The sequence below is a fragment of the Alligator mississippiensis genome, chromosome 2, assembly GCF_030867095.1.
Source record: "Alligator mississippiensis isolate rAllMis1 chromosome 2, rAllMis1, whole genome shotgun sequence".
NCBI lineage: Eukaryota > Metazoa > Chordata > Crocodylia > Alligatoridae > Alligator > Alligator mississippiensis.
This window is the reverse complement of record NC_081825.1, coordinates 256,275,854-256,297,315: the sequence shown is the minus strand read 5'-3', so window position 1 is coordinate 256,297,315 and position 21,462 is coordinate 256,275,854. Positions and strand designations below refer to the sequence as shown.

The 21,462-nt window shown below is 42.9% G+C and overlaps 1 protein-coding gene and 1 long non-coding RNA gene across 3 annotated transcripts in view; one reads left to right on the top strand and one right to left on the bottom strand.

Moving 5' to 3' along the window:
- Positions 1–332: 332 nt before the first annotated feature.
- The window catches only part of SNX6 (sorting nexin 6), a 48,005-nt gene continuing 26,875 nt past the window's right edge, over positions 333–21,462 (top strand). Inside the window, exons 1-8 of the mRNA XM_059723046.1 lie at positions 333–383; positions 518–565; positions 9,126–9,230; positions 9,938–10,048; positions 11,746–11,867; positions 14,106–14,229; positions 15,665–15,760; positions 17,784–17,889. Coding sequence (XP_059579029.1) covers positions 378–383; positions 518–565; positions 9,126–9,230; positions 9,938–10,048; positions 11,746–11,867; positions 14,106–14,229; positions 15,665–15,760; positions 17,784–17,889 — 718 coding nt within the window. The 5' untranslated portion in view covers positions 333–377. The remainder of the gene's footprint in view (positions 384–517; positions 566–9,125; positions 9,231–9,937; positions 10,049–11,745; positions 11,868–14,105; positions 14,230–15,664; positions 15,761–17,783; positions 17,890–21,462) is intronic.
- LOC109283503 (uncharacterized) overlaps positions 5,693–21,462 on the bottom strand; it is a 44,883-nt gene continuing 29,113 nt past the window's right edge. The window contains exons 5-7 of one of the 2 annotated variants that reach the window (XR_002090671.2): positions 19,929–20,049; positions 10,460–10,537; positions 5,693–7,227 (exon numbers count right to left, since the gene is read on the bottom strand). This is a non-coding gene — a long non-coding RNA (uncharacterized LOC109283503). The remainder of the gene's footprint in view (positions 7,228–10,459; positions 10,538–19,928; positions 20,050–21,462) is intronic. The other variant, XR_002090670.2, reaches the window with a different exon arrangement.

Genomic DNA, 21,462 nt, shown 5'->3' with positions numbered 1-21,462 from the left:
CAGTGCCCGCCCGCCGCCCACGTCAAGGGGAACAGGGCGCTCGGCCCTCCAGCAGGGCTGTCCCAGCGCAGCCCGCTGCAGGCCCCGCGCCCTGCAGGCCTCGGGAAAGCCCTGGGCCGCGGCGCTGCGGCTCCCTCTGCCCCAGGGCCCCGCCGGGTCTCAGCGCCCGCGAGGCGCCACCGGCTGTCTCCGGGCCGCGAGGATAGAACAGGGCTGGTGCGCGCCGCCGGGCCCGGAGGAGCCGAGCAGCTAGCGAGGCCCAGGGCAGCCAGGTGCGCAGCGCCCGCCCCCTGCCCGATCCCGCCCCCGCCCGGCCATGCCTGGCCTGGCCCGGCCCAGCGCGGCCTGGAGGCGGGGCCTGCGCGCGGGGAGCAGCCATGATGGTGGGTGTCCGGCGGCCGCGGGCGCGGGGCGGGACCGGGCGCGGGCGCGGGGCCTGGGGCGGCGGGGCCGGGGCTGGGCATTAACTTGTGCGCTTTGTTCCCCTCCGTGCGTGCCCGCGGCCCCGGCGGAGCAGGAAGGCTCGGACGACGGCCCCGATTTCCTCTCGGAGGAGGACCGCGGGGTAAGTGCCGCCGCGGGGGCCCGGGCGTACGGGGCGGGCTCGGGCTCCGGCCGGGTCCCACCTGCTGCGCCCCCCGCCCCCCCGCAGCACGGACGCGTTGCTCGGGGTTACTGGGCGCGGGCGGGTTGGGGGGGCTCTGCCCCTGCCCGGGCTCCTTGAGATTGCCTGTGGGCCCCAGTCCTCACCCAGAGCCGGGGCCCGGGCAGCAGTTCAGAGCCGTGCCCAGGGGACAGCCGCTGGGGTGGGCAGTGACACCAGGGCATGCTGTGGCTCAGCCTTGGGTCCCTTCCTTTCTCATCACCCTTGGTCCAGCAGGCTTTCTGCTCCCTGGCTCTGTTTCTTCAAACCGACTTAGCCCCATTACACCCGTGAAGTGGATGCGCTTACATTGGTATCAGCCTTGTTAGTATTGATTCACCTTAGGCAGCGCCCTAGGAAAGATTGACCTCCACCTGCTAAGTTGGTTGAAGGTGTAAATCAGAGGGGAAATGAGGTGTAGGCTGGAGGTGGTTGTCAAATGTGAGCTCACCCAGCAGAAACTAGGCCAATTGGGCCTGTCTTTTTGGCACCACTTTAGCCCTGTTCTGGTTTAGTGCCACTCCAGTCCCCTTCCTCAGCCTGATCTGCTTCTTTGCTTTCTGCTCGCTGCCTTTCTTGCCGCTGTGCTGCCTGTCCCCTTTCCAGCATGTTGTGTGGCACACACAGAGGCTGCCCATGCCACTTTTGGTGTCCATGCCACGGGTTGGTCACCCGTGAGTTAGACAGAGCCCCTGAAGACTAAGAACTCGTTTTGTAAATGATGTTGAGGTTCTGAAATGCCCTGTTGATGGCAGAAAACATTTTACAGGCTGTGTGTTTGAGGCTTCAGGCATAAACTTTGAAGTGTGCTGACTGAGTTTTTTTCAAGTGAGGGATGAGTCATTTTGACCATTAATATTTGTACATGATATGACTTAATTGCATTTTATTCTATACCAATCCCCAGGAGGTCAAGAAGGAGGAGCATGTTGTGTGCTGCATTGTGTTATTGGTCAAGGGCGTTATGGAGCTTTTGCCATACATAATTCTATTTAAGAATACAGAATAAATGGGAGAGGGCAGGTGAGGAGCATGACCTTTCCAGTGGACACTTGCAGTGCCAAGTACTGCAGAATCTTTTGATATCAGAGAGACTGATTTCTTGATTGTGTCCATTAGAGTTAGGCTCTAGAGCAGTGATTCTCAAACAGGGCGCCACCGGGTGCCCCACAATGTTAGCATTGTTAGATGTGCAAACATGAGTCAGAAGATAAACTCAAAGTTTTCACGTGGGAATCCATAGTGTTGAAAACCTGTCCTGTTGTGGCCTTTCTGTGTTCTTTGTAACGTTAATTGCTCTAGTATTTTTTGTATTCCAAAAAAAAAGTGAAAACTAAGAATTGGCATTTTCCAGGGGAGTGCTTTAAGTCTAAAAATGGTGGGACCTACTGCACTAAGGACAGGATTGTATTTGAAACATATAGATTGGTTGTTTTTATTTTCGGGGGGGGGGCGGGTTTGTGAAGTATTCAATATTGGCCAGCACTGCAAGAAGATTCTTGTCTTTATATGTCAGTAGTCTGTTCTTTTATAGAATAACCTTATGTTTCTTTCCTACTAAAGCTACGAATACCTTTAGTAATAAAAAAAATCTTAATCGACAGTACTGCTTGTGCTACTGAGCAAATTAGCTGGCCAAGAGCAATCCCTTTTGCTTCCTCCAATATCCAGTGCTAATAACACAATCTCTCCACTTCCCCTCATGTTTCACCTGCTGTTCCTGTTTCTAGTGATGTTTTTCTTTGTCCTATTATTGTAAATTTCCATGATTAACTGACAGGCCTGTGCTCTACAGGTTTTTGGTAGTGACCAATAAGGTAAGCATGCTCAAAAAGTAGAAGAGGGAAGCTGTTATAAATGACTCCAATTATGATTTTCTCTTTAGAACAGTATTAGCTTTTCTTGGTAGCAGGAAAATCCTACCCCCCTCTCCAGTGTTTTCATAAATAGATATTTCCCTCATTCTGGGTTGAGTATATTTTTTGGCTATCTTCTTCCTGTACTTGTGGTAAAAATAAAGAGGCTAAGCTAGCCTCCTTAGTACAAGGCAATATGCTAACCTGTGATTTGGCTAATTGACTTCTGAACTGGGTAGATTTCCTTTCCACTCTAGATAAGGGTGATTTCTTGTTCACACCAAAATTACATTCTCTGCGAGCTATAAATATGTTGTATTTAGCCATTGAGGGGATAGGATCAGATGGGGAAGAAAAGAAGAGGTGTCCGTTGATACCATGAAGCAGGGGCTGGCAGTGTTTTTGGCCAGTGCTGAAAACACCCCAGCCTCCACCCATGCTTCAACTTAGCATGCCAGAGACAGGGGAGCCACAAGGGGCCCAATACTCATTGCTGGCAGTGGCTGTGTGTGCAGCTTGGGTCAGATGGTAGGAGACGAGCTGGGGTTGTGCTGCCCTGGCCCCTTCCCTGCTGTGGGCTGCGAGGTGCACTTGCTCTCACTGCTGTCACAGAGCCAGTGCCAGGAATCTGGAGCCTGGTGCAGCTGTTTGCAACCTGCTTCCCTCCTGCTGCAGCTTCCCAAAGCTTGGGTCAGCTGTAACAGGCAGCCCCAAGGCTGCAAATGGCTGTGCTGGGCTCTGCAGCCTTGGCACTGGCTCTGTGGTGGTGGCTGCTGTGCGTGCACCTCTGAGTGCATGGCTGGGAATGGGCCTGGGGCAGCACAACCTTGGCCCCTCACCTGCCAATCACTCTAAGGTACGCATGTTGCTGCTGGTGGCATGGAACTCAGCCAAGGGCTTTGGAGCCTGGTGCAACTGTTTGTAGCTGTCCAGCTGCCTGCCATAGCTGGCATGGGCTCTGGGCAGCTGCAGCAAGTGACGGGCAGGCTGCAAACAGCTGCACGGGGCTCCGTGACGCTGACTCTGTGGTGGCAGTGGCGGCACGTGCACCTCAGGATGGATGGCAGGGGAGGGGCCAGGGTTGTGCTGCCTCAGGTCCCTTCCTGGCCATGCTCCTGGAGACATGTGCATAGCTGCCGCACTCACGGAGCTGATGCCAGGGCTGCGGAGCCCCATGCAACTTTTTGCAGCCTCCCAGCTGCAGCCAGCCCAGGCTTTGGGCAGCTGCTGCCTGCCACAGAGCCTAGGCAGCTTGCAGCAGAGCTTGTAGCCTCCTGGCCACCTGCTGTGAGCAGCCCTAGCTCCGTGGCTGGTGGCAGCTGCCCAGAGCCTGAGTCAGCTGCAATGTGCTGAGGAAAATGGCCTCGTGTGCCATGCTCTGGTACCCGTGCCGTGGGTTGCCGATCCCTGCCATAGAGCATGATTCTCAAACCGTTAAATAGTGCCACCTGGACACTTTTCTGATGGCTTGTTATATGGATCATTTCAGAACAAAATTTGGGGAGTTAAGGTTGTAGTCCATGACTGGATTTCGTTATAAATTGTTCTGCATAAATAGGCATTTGCAAAAACTACTTCCTAAATTGTAGCAGCACAAAATTGCTGTACTTGTTGAACATACTTTGAGTAGTAGAATTTCTACTTGTTTTAATGGCATTTTTGGACATTTTTATGTATACAGAAGTGTGTGCAAGACAAGTCTGGTATGGTTTTTTTTTGCTGACTGTTTCTTTTTAAATGTTACTAATTGCAGTTTAAAAGAAGCTAATCTAGTAGAGGCAACCCCCGCTTAGCGCTCTTAATTGGTTCCTGAAAAACTGAGTGTTAAGTGAAACCGAAAGTATTTGATGACCCAAGATGGTGACCGCAATTGCTTTTAATGACCCAAGATGGCAACCGCGAGCGTTATATTGAAACTCGCTGAGCGCTAAGTGAAATCAGGTATCAATTTAAAATGAGCGTTATAGCTAAATAGTGCCAAGCAAAACAGCATTAAATGGGGTTGCTTGTACTTGTTTCACTTAAATCATGAGCAAAAGTCTTCCCATGGGGTTTATAAGGTTATGACATCTAATGACCTTTCCTTGACAAATGTCATTGCCTGTTTTTTTTTTCTCTTTTCTGTTTCTGCTCCTCTCACTAAGCTTTGAGTGCTTCTTGGAGAAGGGTTCATCTTGAATTTTTGGAAGGAGCTGAGCATCTGGTAGGCATTGGTATTGGTCTCTGCTGTGCCAAGTTCCTTCAGTATTGTGCAAGATGGTACTGTACTTCAGGCAATTTTCAGGTCCAGTTCCATCTCTCTAACATACCCCAACAACAGTTAATCTTACTTTGGTTTCCACTTCATATTTGGATTACTTCAAAGATTATTTTTTTTTTGGGGGGGGGGGCATAGTTTATCAGTTGGTATTTATATTGTGATTTCTCTAATTCATAGATGCTAGGGCATACATTGTTCTATGGGAATTTCATAGATGCTAATGGCATATATTGTTCTATGGGAAGTTGTGTATGGGTATGCTGCATTAATTTGAAGTGTAGAATTAATGGCTCCTTGCAGATGTTAAAAAAATAACAAAAAAACCAGCAACCTAAAAATGGCACTTTACTGTAAACTCATTGCGCTCCCACGCTGAGCCCAGCACAACTAATGTACTGCCCAGAAGAGGTAGTGCATTAGTTGGACCTGACTTGCTTGACATCTGTATAGATTGGGTGCCTTAGTGGGGCTTTTTTGGTGCTTTTATTGAATAGCTGATTGATTCAGCCTTAGATAAAAGCACCAAAAAGCCCTGCTGAAGCGCCCGATCTATACAGACACTGCGGAGCCAGGCTGAGCTAACACACTGCTGCTTCTAGTAAAACGCTTTTTTTTTAAAGTGTTTGCAAGCAGTTGATGTGTGCAGCTTTGTATAATTGCATGCAGTCTTTCCTCCCATCTCTGCCCCTCCCCCTACCATAAAACTCCAAATCAGACATTTTAGGCTTTCAGACAGCCGGCTGACTCGCACTGTCATTTAAACTAGACTTTGGAAGTCTGCACAGTGTCCTGGGTTCTTCCTTCTGCTGGCCCTAACTATCGGGAAGCCATCTTTTGAGGTATTTTTCCTCTCAAGTATTGAAGAAGTTGCCTAACTTCAGGATGACAGCATTGTTTGTGAACCAGTTCCAAATAATACAGTGAATTTCTGCATGATTCTCAAAAGTCCTTTAACTTTCTCTTTTGTCTTTGACACCTTGTACAGAATGCCTCATTTCCATTGCAAATGAAAATGGTCCCTGTTGCCAGGCAGGCTACATAGCATAATTTAACATATTATTAACCTCCCCAAGATTTCTGTAGCGAGTACATTTTGTAAGGCAAGCTGTCCATTGCAGATTGTTTTAACGTGTTACTTGTAGTGTCCTCTTCACTTTGTCTTTAAAATATCAAAGCTTGTTCAAAAAAATTCTATGGTTGAAGTTATTCATAAATCTAACTGGTGAAAAATGGCTTACTGATAGTTTGGCATTGTACAAAGCATGTAATTTAATGAAACATTTTAGCTGCTATTGTTTTGAACCTTAAAATCATATTGCTGCACTGTTTTTAGTTTTGTGTATGGGGAAAATGATGAATGAAAGCAAGACATGTTAATATAGGTTTACTTTCCTAATTTTTGCTCTTTGAAAGGCAGCTTAAAAATATAGACTTTTTACCCACTGTTCTCTGAAACAAAATGATTAATGGATGGTAATGAGATTACTGTCAGAAAATGCATGTGTTATGAAATGCATAGTGTCACAACAGAACATATTTTTGTAAGCATTTTGGACTTCAAAGTCCAATATAAAAATGCCAGTCAGTTGAACTATTAAGGATAAAAATGCCTTCAGGAGAAGCTACAAGAGCAAAGAAAATATGACCGTTACATCCAAAAAGGAGGCATGTAAATAAAAAAAATAAATTGGTGGTGTAATTGGAGAACAATAAATTAGAAGGTTTTAAGTATACCCAAGTACTTTAAAAAAAATACTTGGATGCCTATTTGCTTCCAGCAATAATGAAGAACAGCACAAGAAACTGACCTTTCCCCCCCATCCTTAGAATAGATTGTCCACTCCTCTTGGCAAATGGATAGTCTCAGAAATACTATCCTACTTTTTCCTTGGTGGGAATGGGCTTCCAACTTCATGTCAGTAGAAGGGACTGTTGTTGGGAAATCTGAAATTTTTCATGAGGATGCCAAGATGCTAGTTGGAATATCTTGAAGTAAGAGTGGGGAGAGCTGCCATGTCTTTGGATCCTTTTTTCCTTAATTGTGTTTTTTTTCTTTTTGTCAGTTTAGAAACTGCAGTAACTCATGGAAGAACTTCTGTTCAGAGGGTTCACAGGCAGACTACACAATGCAAGGGCAGAAGTGACAGGCACTCTCTCCCCATTCTGATCTTCAGAGCCTGACATTATTTTTATGCATGCTAAGAGGCTTCTGTGGTGGAGGGAATTTTGTAAAGCTTGAAGTCCCCATCCTGCTCACAGGGGGGTAGGAGTTCTTCCAGTGCAGATGGAGCATCTGGTCCTGAGTCTGCCATACCCAAATCTTTTAGCCTAGATCCATGAAGACATTAAAATAATTGAAAATCTTAGTTTAAAAATTGAATTTAGGTTGTTTCTTGTTTGAAGACTTATGCAAAAATCTGGCTGATGCACTGGTTTGGACCCCCAACTGGAATTACTTTACACATAATCTGCAGAAGACAAGAAAAAAAAGATTGGTGTTTATGTCCATTTTTTATGCTTCTGCCTTAAGAAAATCTGAAACATTGTGTTTTTAAAAGCTCTCATCTTACTTCATGTTACCAGTATTATAAATGTAAAATCTGCCTTACTTTGTTGGGGGAGGACTTAGATCAGAGGCAGGCAGTTATTTTGGGTGGAGGGCCACTTGAAAAGGTTTGGTGAGCTTTTGAGGCCATGTGGGTAGTTCCACCCCTTGACAGTTGCCCTGCCCCTGGTTGCCATCTTGGGACTGGAAGTCTCATCCCTGATACTTACTATAACATACTTTAATTTTATTACAAAAACTAGCCAATTGCCTGTCCAGAATGATGGGGGGTGGGGGGGGGAGTGCTGCCACCTAACACCGCATGCTGCCGTTGTTCTGCCTCTTGGAGCGGGGTGGGCAACTGGTGCCTCCCAAGTCTGGGGGGGCACCAGCAGAGGCCAGCAGCTCCCCCACCCTTTGTCTGGTCCATGGCGCGGCTTTAGAATCATGGTGGCACGCCCCCACGCTTGGAGCACTCTGATTGGCTGTTTCTGTCAGCCAATCAGAGTGCGAATAAAGCATTACAGACAGACAGACATACTTGGGCCTTTATTATATTAGAATATTTTTCCTGTGATTTGTATTTGTGTACTGTATATAGAGGTGATTGGATAATAACTCAAAAATAAATTCTTAGTCTTGCATAGTGTATGTGTGTTAGGGTGTGGGAGGGTTGTGGGGGCATGGCTGTGTGTGTGCAGGGCATAGGGTATATTGGGGGTTTGTGTATATGTGGGGAGTTGTAGAGTAGGGTGTGGGTGTGTGGAGACTCCCCACACTCCCCCTATGGCACAGCAGCAGGCAGGGACATTTGGGGCACTGGTGCCTGGCACAGGTGCTGGTGCCCAGTGTTGTGTGGCTCCAGCCAGTGCTGTGTATCACAGTGGGCTGGATGAAAGTGCCTGGCGTGCTGGATCTGTCCTGCGGGCTGTATTTTGCCCACCCCTGACTTAAATACTTTTTCTTTGGTTTCTTAGCCCATAATTAAAGGTCTGGCGTGTTTGATATGTATTTTTGACAAATTACAAAAGGAATTTCTAAAAGGTGTGGAGGGTAGGTTGTAGCCGTGTTGGTCTAAGGACATATGCAGACAAGGTTCCTTGGGTGAATCTGGTATCTTTTATTAGACCAACCCAAATAGTTGGAAAATAATTATTAAGCAAGCTTTCGGTTTCAAAAACCCTTGAGCACACACCAACTGCTGAAACTTCCTTAGCCTGATTAAGGGTTTTTGAACCCAAAAGCTTATTTAATAATTATTTTCCAACTATCTGGGTTGATCTAATAAAAGATATCAGATTCACCCAAGGAGCCTTGTCTGCGTAAAAGGTGTGGATAAATTTGTGTATCGTAAACAAGCAAAAAGGCAAATCTAAATCCCCCCTGCCCTGGCACCTTTAAAATTGTTTAATCTTATCACATGTTCTTTAAGTCTGTGTGTGTAAAAAATGTTAAGGAGGAAGATTCTTGAGTTTGTTTAGAATTTGTTGTTGTTACCGCTTTTTAAAATCTGCAGTGGATTTTGCTCTTAACTGCTGACAGGTTGAGAAATAATATTCAATAAATAGGCAAATGCTAGTAGTTGTACACAAACAAGGAAGTATAGTAAATGAAAGAGATGTGCTTTTGTGCTCTACAAGAAGTGTGTATTGGGATTTGTTTTCCCACAGGGAGTATTTTCTAATGCTGGTTTGTTCTGTCCATTGCAGTCTAAAGTTATTTGTGACAGTAGTTATCTTGGCTCTTGTTGATTGGAAAATAAAAAAAATGAAGTGCTATTTTTAGTTTTTGTTAAGGCTAAATTGATTTTTCTTTGTTTAGCTTAGAGCAATAAATGTAGATCTTCAGACTGATGCTGCCCTGCAAGTGGATATTTCAGATGCTCTTAGTGAGAGGGACAAAGTGAAGTTCACTGTCCATACCAAGGTAAAATGCAACATTGCACCCTAAATGAAATTTTCCTCTTCTGGTAATTATATAAAAAAGCATAGCTGCCTGTATAAAGCAAATGTGAAAAAAATCCCCCAAACAATTAGGAAATGAGGAAGTAACAATTTGTTATTGAAGGGGCACTATTAGGCCTAAAGTAATCAACAAAGAAGATTCAAAGTGTATGCAAAAAAATTGCTTTTGAAAGCTAAGTTTTAGTTTTTAAAAACTGACTCCATTTTCTATGCATTACAGTATTCTGTCTTAAGAGCCCCACATTTATATTAATGGATTATTGGCATGTTTGCAACTGGAGCCTTTCCACAGACGCCTGTATTTTTCACTGTGGTGTACATTCTATTTCTTTGTTGGTTGTTTCTGTCTTTAGTGGTGTTATTCAGTATAGAGCTGTATTCAGTCTCAGATTTTAATTTCCAAAGTAGTTGCCCAAGACCTTACGTTTTGTTTGTTTGTTTGTTTGCTTGTTTGTTTTCATAGTGTGCTTTGGCTTATTTGAGTACATGTTAATACAGTAAAATCAAACTAATATTTTATTTTCAAAAATGTTTGGGGGAGAAACTGCATCCAGAGTAATGATTTATCTTTCACAGTTGAAGGAAATTTTACTGTACTTCTATTTGAAAGCTGTTTTTTGTAATGTAATATTCTTTCACTCTAAATAACTCCTCCCCCTTCCTTTGCAGAGTTCTTTACCTAATTTCAAACAAAATGAATTTTCTGTTGTTCGACAACATGAAGAGTTCATCTGGCTTCATGATTCCTTTGTTGAAAATGAAGATTATGCAGGTTACATTGTAAGTATTATGCCCTTTTTACTTTGTGTGTCTAGATCTCTTGTGAAAAGTTATTATTTGAAGGCTTGATTAGCAGAAGTACTGAGTATCCGTTTCTTCATTTAAAGCAAATGGGAGCTGTGGGTATTCTTTAAGCCCCTCACATTACGCCCTCAAGTTACTTTAACAATTTTTAAGACTATCATTGTAGTCTTTCATTGTGTGTGTACATTTGCATCGTGCTTGTTGGTTTTTTGTTTTTTTTTTTTTGTTTTGTGGTTTTTTGTTTTGTTTTTTTACTCTTAAGAATTCGGAGCGGCTTAATGTTTAATTTTGTCCTGAGGCAGTTTAGTTTAAAACTTTGAATGCATAGAAAATGGACAACCTCTGAAACTTGGTGATATTGTTTTCAGGAGTTAATACTTAACTTACTGCTTTTAAGTTTCAAGTTTCCTTTGTGGCTGAAGGGTGGAGCATTAAGCTTCAAAGTCATTGCTTCTCTTGAATTTTCTGTAGGGAATGGTACACAATGAAATAAGCAGAATCCGTTTTTATGTCGGATTTATCTAAAGGCGAGGGCAAATATGGTCTAGAATAGTACAACAAAAACTAATGCATAATTGAGATGGCTTTCCACTTGTGACTTAGTCTAGGCCTTCAGGGAGTGGATGTCCCTAGCATAGTTGCATGATGAAAGTGGCTATTTAAAAAGCATCTAACAATGAGTTACTGTTATAATACAGGAATCTTAGATATTTAACTTGCTAGAGGCTTCTACATTTCATTGAATGCTCTTTTTAAAAACAGTATGTAACCAAAAAAACCCCTCTTGTTTTGGTAGTGCCTACAGCATATATGTTGTGCTCAAATGCATATTGACAACACATTTTTACTCTTCATGTTGCATTTTACTCCTCTTTCACAACTACAAGTTACTTGGAAAGTAATCTCTCTCTTTTAAGATGATGTAAGCTATATAAATGGAAGTGTCTGACTGGTTTCTTAGCCTTTAAGACTTTCTTTGTATGTGGTATTAGATTATGGCGAAGTGAAAAGTTTTTCTTAAGAAAGTGCTTTCTGCTTATATGTTTAGACTGGGGTTTGGTTCATTTACCCTAATATACTTTTTCATAGTAATGCAGGAACCATTTGGCTGAATTCTTCCACAAACAGTGTGCATCATAATACAGTTGAAAGTTTAGCTCAAAGTTTACTTACTGTACTATTCTTACTTTCTGTGACGTTAACTTATTTTCTAGTCAATTTATTCTTTAATGCCAACAATTTATCAATAACAGTTTAGCATGTGCAAACACTGGGAACAGTACTCCATGAGTCCTAGCTTTCCAGAAAATATGTATGGAGGATAGTAATTTCATTTTGGAAAATACCGTAGAGAAAACCTCCAAATGGTTGAATCAAGTTAATTCAGTGAATTAAATGCTGCTTAATTTATATAAGACTGTTGTGAAAGCAGAACTTAATTTTTTAGTAATATGAAAAGAAACCATGACTAGAAAATGAAATATTAGGGCTCTGTGCTCCATGAATCATTCATAAGGTAAGTTGTCTTCTCCCTAGGTGTGTTAATGGGTTGGGGATGAGGATTTTGGGTCTAAAAATTATAAGCATCTTACTGTATCCTTATTTGAAGGGCTTTAACTTTGACTAAGAAGGCGAGGAATTCAAAAGTACTCCCTGATTGACTCGTTTGACAGATCCCACCAGCACCACCCAGGCCCGATTTTGATGCCTCTAGAGAAAAACTACAGAAACTTGGAGAAGGGGAAGGATCGATGACTAAAGAAGAGTTCACCAAGATGAAACAAGAACTGGAAGCGTGCGTACCTATCATTCACTACTGTGTGTGGATTACAATTCACTTCAAGTGCTCTCTGCTATCTCATACTTTTGATCATTTCAACACAGTGATTCCTTCTGGAAGATACAGTTTTGAGTATCCAGAGTTTCCATATAACTAGTGTTATCTCAGTGATCATGATCAGAGCCATCAGGAAAATTGTTGAAATTATTGTTCAGAATGATGGGAATTCTATAGAGGGTATACATACTTGTTGAAAACCAAAAGCAAACAACAGTTTGTTCATTAATTCATTTTTTTAAAGCAAACTGTAAAAGACATATTGCATCCCCAGTCTTTTCTGACCTGCTTTTTGGTTTTCACTAGGTTGCTTACATGTTCAATTAATATTCTTTAGGTAATGTGCATTAAATGTAATACCTCCGTTGTGAGGTATTGGAAAAATGCACAGTAGCTTATTTTAATGTGCATTAGCTAAAAAGCATGGTTTTTTTGCAATGCTTTAATGCACATTGTGACGTGTAGACATGCCCACTATGTACTTATATAGACCTTTCTGTTGCACTGTATTTGGGAGCTGAGCTATTTTTGCTAGTAGCAACTGAAAATGCAGATTTTACATTCTACCTAGCATTTGAAATAGGAGAAGTTGAAGAGCTTGCAAAGCTGTAAAGAAACAGGGGCTCGTACAGTCACAGCTGCCGTCAGCTGTTTGTAAGCAGTCGCTGAATGGACATTTGATAATTGCTTGGACTTTTTTTTTGAGGAGAATCCAGATTTAAAAAAAAAAATGCATTTCTTGAAAATAAGGACTCTCATAGTTGCACAATTTTAAGTGATTGAGAATTTGCTATAGGGCTTAGGCTGTACTATGTGACTTAACATGGAGTACTTTTCTTTTAGTCCTGCTTTTTTCTCTCTTGAGACCACCTCTTTATTCTTTTTTCTGCCTCACTGGTTTCATACCTCAAGTGCATGTTTACACTGCTACCAGACTGCTTCTCTCAAGTTCTGAAGTGGTAGCAAAAGAATTTGAAAGTGGTTGGCAAAGGGAACTAACTCCATTTGCCAACATCCAACCATTGTGAGCAAGTGTGTTAATATCATGTTGGACCAGTGTCTGAGAGAGATGTCATAAGCCAGAAAACTGAAAATTGGCAAAACACAATAAATTTGGAAGAATCTGTGATTTTTCTGGTGGCCCTGATCATGATTCTCTTGTGGTCTGGTTAGGGGCTGGATAACACAGAAACTTTGGGTTTCTTCTACTGCCACCTTCATCCTCTGAATCCTTCTTTTCTGTCTACACTGAATGACTTCTACTGTCACAGAGATCAAACACACCCCAACACTGGTCCTGCTGGTTTGCTGGTATGTAAATCTTATCCTTGCACATAGTGGAAGCAAAGAGTGCCAGTTATCATTACATTGTTAATTTGAGATGGGGAAGAAGGCTTCTTGTAATCTCTCTCCAAGCAACACAATTTAATAAAATTATCCATTCAACTGTAAAACAAGCAACTATTGCAGCTTGTATTGATAAGAATAGATATTCTTCCTCTATAACTCTCTTCATCATAATTCTGTTACTCCTTTAAAACTCTGGTTGAACTGGGCAACTGAAAGCTCATCCTTATGAAACTTTCTTTTGGATCTGTGCACTAAGCTTAACATCTTAATGGTAGTTTTAAAGGCAGAAGCAAGCAAAAAAGCCACATAAATTTTATCTGACCTGCTCTATATTCTTTGATGTGAAATATGAGCTCAACTAAATGAACAAAATACAAACAACTGAGGTGGGAGCAAACAGATGGAGATGTGAAAGGAAGGATTTTGTAAACAAGGCTATAGAGTGACTGGTGTGGTAGTCTGCACTTTGTTAATTTTTTGATAATATATGGAAAGCTTAAATTTGGTCACATCTATAATATACTCATTGTGAAGCCAACATGCAGATTTCATTTGAATCCTGATTTAAAAGGCCTATATATACTTTTTTTTACTATTTCTGGAGTCCTGCCTATATAGTATTGTAAAGGTATGGGGGTTTTTTCATGTTTTAGCATTATTATTTTTTTCACATTTACATTGTGTCATATACTGATTTAAAGTGCACTGGAAGCTGGAATAAAAACTTAGAAAAAAGTGTTAGCTGAAGTATCTATAGATAAAGACATCTTAATGTTTTCAATAGGCTGAATAGAAATTTAATTGCTTCAGTTGGAAATTTTTAATTTCTTTTTTTGTTGTTTTCAGTGAATATTTGGCAATATTCAAGAAGACGGTTGCAATGCATGAAGTGTTCTTGTGCCGTGTGGCAGCACATCCAATTTTGAGAAAGGACTTAAATTTCCATGTCTTCTTGGAATATAATCAGGATGTGAGTATTGGAAGTTGCATCTGTAGTGAGAGTATTCAAGTTGTACTTTCATAATATGACAGAAATAAATAAGATTTCTCATTTCTTCAGGAAATTTACAGTGATTCCTTAATGCTAAACCTGTCTGGATTTAGAAATTCAATTAGCTGGTTCTGACTGAGTTCTTTCTCCTGCAGCTTGTGAAACTGGTATTCAGGAAGCAACTTAGACTTGTAGCTTGGCTATAAAATAAGATTTATGGGAGATTTGGCTCTGACTCCATAAGGTGCTTTAATTGCCCATTCTCCTAACTGAATTCAGGAAAAATAAAACATGGTGAAACAAATCTTCAGCGTAACTGTTATTTTTTTAAAACTCTTTTTAATACTTGGGGGGGTATTTCTGTCTAAGTCAAGACCTCTAAGAGAAATTTTTTGATTAAGCTTTTTGGTGGGTGAAAGATGCTTATTTTTACTAAGGGGAAGCTCTTAAGTAATATCACTTAAATGTTATGCCAGCATGGAGTGTTTAGAAAACAGAATAATTTAGTGATAAGCCTATACTGGATCCTTCCTGTTGCATTTAACTAGAGTTGCTATCTTCATCCTGTGTACAGTGAGTTGCATTCTGATATTGATATAAAGAAGTTGGTACTTAATATGTACCAGTCTTAAAGCCTAAATTCAACTTTTGAGATTTACACTATCTAAATACTGATTTCAGCAACTTTTTAATATAACCATATGAAATATGACTTGTACTACCTAAACATTGAATCCTTAAAATTGAAAAAGGGATGGACTGAAAACAAAGTAAATCAATTTAATCAACTGAGTTGTTCAACTAGAACAGTGGATTTCAGTTCTCTGGATTATAAATGGCCCCCTCATTGCCTAATGTAGAAATATCAATGCTGGTTCAGGAATTCTGAATAAATCTAGAGAGGCTAAATGGACAGGAAGGATGTGGGGAGATTCTGTGGGAGGTTTGAGTTCAATGGTAGTGAGAAGGAAATGGATTACAAATTTCTGAAGATGATGGAATTGCTGTTGTATGTAAGAGTAGAGTCTAGGGGCTTGTTCTAGCCTCTTATTATGTTTGAAAATATGTATGTAACTGAAATAACTAGAAATGTGAGGTGTATGCAAATCAATTTAGTATTTTCCCCAAACTATGAAGGTGCATGTTTTTATAACCTTGCCCCCAAACTCCTCCCCCCCCCCCCCCCCCCCCAGTGTATTAGGTTAACTGCCGGGGATCAGATTCCTTTTAACTACTAAATATAGTAGTTTACTTTGCTTGATCCAGATTAGCAAACAGTGGGTGGTTAGACAGATGAAGCAAGACTGACAGAGGAGCTGTGTTTTTTGTTGAAATTTGCTTGTAGTTGTAGAGCAGAATTGCTGCTTTTCTTGCATTTGAACATGCTGACTTGAGATGTGATCTTATCTTTCAGTTGAGTGTTCGTGGAAAAAATAAGAAAGAGAAACTAGAAGACTTCTTTAAAAACATGGTTAAATCAGCAGATGGTGTCATTGTGTCAGGAGTAAAGGTGATTCCCTTCTTGGCTATTTTAACTGTTTACTTTTTTAAAAATAATGTATTATAAGTTTAAGGTAAGTCTGAAATGGTTACAGAAATAGAGACATACCCTGTGCTTATCAGGTACATTATTACCCTTTTCCTTGGCTATATGTAATTTCATTTTTACATATGTGTCAGTGTTTGTTTGACAGCGGTAAAGAGACGTTAAGTAGGTGAACTTGAGACTCCACAGGCAAAGTTTAAGTGAGTGCCTGGTCAGAAAACTAGTCTCCCTGAAACACCACCTTATTGAGACAGATGAGTGGTATACTGGGATCACTTTTAGAGGTTTTGTCATTCATGTCCCTCCCCCTTTGAATATTGAGGCATCCCTTTTTATTTGCTGGAAAAGGGTTCTCCTTCCACCCTCATTACTCCCACCTTTCAGAGCTGCTTGACTGCTGCTTACAGGAAGCTGTTCTTTTCCCAGCTTTATTTGGGTGGAGGGGGCATCTTTGTCCACCTACTGAAGTGGGTACTTACTTTGATTTTACTTGTAGTTTCCCCAAATAGCAGTGTGAAACATTTCACTACTGTACAAGAGTTCTAAATATAGAAGTGAATTTGACTGCTACTTTGTAAATTTTGCTCTTCATCAGCTTTTCAAACCTGTGAGTAGCTGTAGTCACTGGGACTGTCTGCAAATCCAGGAAGAACATGATGAAGCAAATGGCACTTAATTAACTTTTGTCAAGATATCCTTGGTTCAGTGTTCATTGGAAATAAAATGCTTCAATAACAGAAATTTAAGGTCTGCTTAGTTTCTAACTTACAACCTGACTTAGTTTCTAGTAAAAGTTTCTCACTTGCTACTACCAAGTGGGTGAGTGGATATTTCAAGTCCCCTAACTTTCCTAATTGTGTGCTCTTGAATTTTTAAGAGACACTGGACATGGTGAATACAACCATGAATTGATCTTGGTGCAAGGGAATCCAAAGGGCAAGGTAGATAACAGCCTTTATTCAAGAAGAAAAATAAAACAGAATAGATGAGTGTCATTTTTCAGTCTTGTATGCAAGATTACGTTAGGCAAATTTAATGTTGTTTAAAAACATTTTGGCTTCTTCCTATCATTATAGTTAGTATTTTGAAAGTGGCGTAGACCAAAGGTCTGATTATGCCTAGTAGCCCGCAGGGCTAGCATGGTTGAGTCATACCAGTTGATGGCACAGGAGTGTTGTGGTTTGCATCATATCAAGCCACCTTTGACACCCCAGCTTGAATGACCCATGTACTGGGAGACCTGAATGATCAGGATCTCAGAGGAGTGCAGGGTTCCTGAAACTACAAGTGACACCATTTGACATCTTTATAAGTAATCCTTCTATGTAGTTAGATACCTGTCTATGAGGGCTTGAGCATACATACAGTTGAGGGATGGGAATTCGTTTAATGAAGGATGACAACTGGTTTGGGTTAGAATGTAGCTGATGACCTAGAGGTGAAAGATACTTCTTGTAAATGAATGAAGAAACTCTCCATTTAAAATCTAAATTAATCTATATGCTCATCTTGACATTGGGATTCTAATATGTGTGTCTACACGAGATGCTGACTGCGCAGTAGCCTAATAATACTGTGCAGTAGCATATTAGCATTGTCCGTGGTATGATGTGCTACTGTGCGGTATTATTAGGCTACTGTGCAGTAGCATCACTTAAGATGTTTGGTGGTGCTACTGCGCAGTAACTCTGGCTTCTGTGCATTTATTTAGTACTTGTATAAGCAAGTGCTTATACAAGTACTAAATAAATGTGCAGTAACCAGAGTGTAGTAGCATCTTGTATAGACATGCCCCCAGAGTCTAAAATATTGCAAGAAAGGCTTCTACTTCTTAAATCTATTATTTGACAAGTAATTAAAGAGAAACAAACTTTCATATGTGGCTTACAAAATGATAGTTTGCAGTGTAAATTATTTAACTTTATGCAGTTGTGGTGATTGCACAGACTATTACAAAATAGGAATAAAAGTCTGGTTTGTCTTACAGGATGTAGATGACTTCTTTGAGCATGAAAGAACATTCCTTGTAGAATACCACAACCGAGTCAAAGATGCTTCTGCCAAATCAGACAAAATGACAAGATCGCACAAAAGTGAGTATTTTTCTTGGTAGAAGCCACATTAGTTCTGCCATATACTAAAAACTTCCTAATGCCTTGTGAAGAGCAATAACCTTCACTTTACTATTCCCTGGATGTGAGAAATGTTCTAAAGTTCTCTGACTACAAGCTTTTGTGCAGACAGAAGCAAAAAAAATAACTTGCCATTGCTGTAATGTGTCTTGGGCCCCATCTACATGTGCAGATAAAGGCACAATGGGCTCTAATGTGCAATCCACACCATTACACCTCCTGCTATACCACATGTGCATGGTAGGAAGCGTAATTGTGGGATTGTGCATTAGATCCCATTGCGCCTTACTGCCAGTACAGGGGGAGCCTGATTATGGGCTCCCCCTGCACCAGCAAGAAGCAAGTTGCCCTGGCTAGGATCCCCCCAGCTGAGTGGCTTCCAGCCACAAGGATACTCCATGTACCACCTGCAACCGGGAGATGCAGCTGCTGTCATCTCCCAGTCCCAAGGATATGTGAATAGGGTACCCATATATCCCAGATTTTATAGCCTTTCAGAGTCTGAGCTATTGGAGAAAATTTAAGCAAAAGTCCCAGTTTTGTGGGAACCTGGGAGCTGCATGGTCAAGACTCTGCGTGTGTGCCATGTGGTCCTGCCTGGTCCTGCTCCTGGTTGCTGCAGTGCTAATACATTGGAGACTGTGCATGTGTTTGTGTGTGTTTGTGTTGCAGTGGGCAGGGCTTTAGCAGTTGTCAGGGTGCACTGGACAGCCTGGTGCCTTTGTCATTGGAGCTGGGGTTGCATGCTTGAGCCAGGGATGGGGCGCTGGCTGGGCTGAGGGTGTTGAGTGGGCTCTGTGTGCCCTGCGCTGACTCAGGGCTCTGGCCCCACCCTGGCACCTGCAGCCACAACCTGGCCACATGCTTCTGGGATGGCCCAGGCCAGCTGCATCACAACCCCCATGCAGAGAGCTCAGGCTGTCCTGGCTGTGCCCATGCCTAACCGGGGGAGGTGGAGTACAAGGCTGGGGCTTGCTGTACCTGCCTGGCTGGGGGGCACGTGGCCATGATGCAGCTGCAGGTGCCAGGATGGGACTGGAGCTGTGAGTTAGCATGGGGCAGACTGAGCCCATGCAGCGTCCCCAGCTTGGCTGGCGCCCTGGTCCTGGCCCCAGCCCACGGCTCTGGCTCCAGTGAGACAGGCACCGCACTTCCCAGCATGTCTTGGCCCCAGCCCACAGCCCTGGTGAGAGAGACACTGCGCTCCTGATGGCTGCTCTGGTCCTGCCTGCTGCCACACACTGCCCTGGTGTGTGTGTATGTGCCCCCTGGCCTTCCTATCCTGGATTTCCGTAAAATAATTATGGTCATCCTATGTATGAAGCCCCTTGGGGCTGGGAGATTGCAGCTGTGCCCTGTGGCTGCCAGGATTTAGCTGGATCCAGGACTGCTAGACTTTGCAGCTGTGGGGTGCCGCTGGGGCCTAGAGTTGGCAGCTGTTGGGGCTGAGAGTCCCTTCAGTTGCGGGACTTCCAGTCCAGTTGAATAGACTGGTTGAAATAAAAATAATCCTACTATAATATTGGAGACAGCTTTATGCCTTTTGCCATCTCTTTGGAGAGAGAACTGAAAGTTGAATTTAATTGTTTAACACTTTTTTTTTTTTCCTTGGGAGAACTATTGATTTTAGGATTTGGAGTTTGAAGGTGGATTGTACAGGTACTTTCATGACCAAATTGTATCATGAAGCTGTCCCTGACTAGAACAGATTTAGGTGCCCCTACAGTCACCTGGGCCATGCCAGGAATTCATTTCTTTATTCAGTAGCAAACACTTCAGCTACAGAAAAGCTGAAGTCTGTTTAGTTCTCTTCAACCAAAATGGCAGTAACAAGGGAGTGGAGAGGATTGGAGGACTTTGGAATGCCCAAACTGGGGAAATGCCAGCACTCTTAAGGCTCAGGAGGAAATACAAATATTCCATTTACTTGTACTATTGGTATATGAGTCAGCTTGAAACTTCTGGCAAGTCACGTTTGCTAGGATTGTGTGTATACTTACCTTCTCCTTGCTATGAATGCCAGGAGTGTAGAGGAGGTGTGGAATTGCTTTAGTCTGCTTAGAGTGCAGTGTGCTGCTTCCTTCATTGGGTTTTGTCCTTTTGTCTTCTGGGGATTTCTGACTGTGAACAGATAAATATGCTTATTTTTGTAAAGAAACTTTTTTTAGTGCTTGCATATTTTCAAGTGGGGTAAGCTCTCTTTGGACTGCTTTACCTGGCATTTATTTCAGTATTATTTTATTTTTAAAAATTGGTCAGCAAGGCCAACTGTACCTTGTCATGCATCCACAGATGCATCACGAGCAGGTCCAAGGAGGTGATCCTCCCCCTCTGTGACACTGGTCAGGCTGCAGTTGGAGTACTGCGTCCAGTTCTGGGCGCCGCACTTCAGGAGGGATGTGGCCAGCATCGAGAGGGTCCAGAGGAGGGCCACTTGCATGATCAGGGGGCAGCAAGGCAGGCCCTACAAGGGGAGGCTATGGGACCTGAACCTGTTCAGCCTCCACAAGAGAGGGCTGAGAGGGGATCTGGTGGCCATCTGTAAACTGGCCAAGGGGGACCAGCAGGCAATGGGAGAGTCCCTGTTCCTCCGAGCACTACTGGGAGTAATAAGGAATAACGGCCATAAGTTGACTGAGTAGATTCAGGATAGACATCAGGAAGCACTACTTCATATTCAGGGTGGCTAGGATCTGGCACCAACTTCCAAGAAAAGTGGTGCTCGCTCCTACCCTGGGGGTCTTCAAAAGGAGGCTAGACGATCACCTAGCCAGGGTCGTTTGACCCCAGCATTCTTTCCTGCCCATGGCAGGGGGTCGGACTTGATGATCTGTGCAGATCCCTGTAGTTGCCTGGGTTTTCCCTCTTCCCTTTTTTGAAAATGGGGTCCACATTGTCCTTCTTCCAGTCTTCTGGCACCTGGCCAGAGCACCACAAGTGCTTGTAAAGCTGTGCCAAGGGTCCCGTGATGACCCCTGCCAATTCCCTCAGCACCCTGGGGTGGAGAGCGTCTGGACCTGCTGATTTGAGCACATCCAGCCCCTCCAGAAGTTCCCTAACTCGGTCCTCCCTGACCCTAGGCCTGGCAGAGTCGCTCCTGAGTCCCCCCCCACCGGGATACAGGATGAAGTCCTGGTCCCTACTCAGAAAAATGGAGGCAAAGAATTTGTTAAAAAGGTCTGTTTTTTTCATCTGGTGCAACCACCAGATTGCCAAGTGTATCCTGCAGGGGCCCCATGTTGCCTGGGCCTTCTTTTTGCTCCCTATGTATTTAAAAAAGGATTTTTTGTTGTCCGTGATCCTTGTTGCTAACCCTAGTTCCGTCTCCGCCTTAGCCTTCCTAACAGCCTCACTACATACTCTTGCAATGGAGGTATACTCCTCTTTGGTGATAGCCCCCCCTTCCACTGGATGTACGCCTCCTTTTTGGCTTTCAGACGTTCCTGAATGCCTTTGGTGAGCCAAGGGGGTTTTGAGCACTCTTGCTCCCTTTGACTCGCGTTGGGACTGTCACCCCTTGGGCTCGGAGGATTG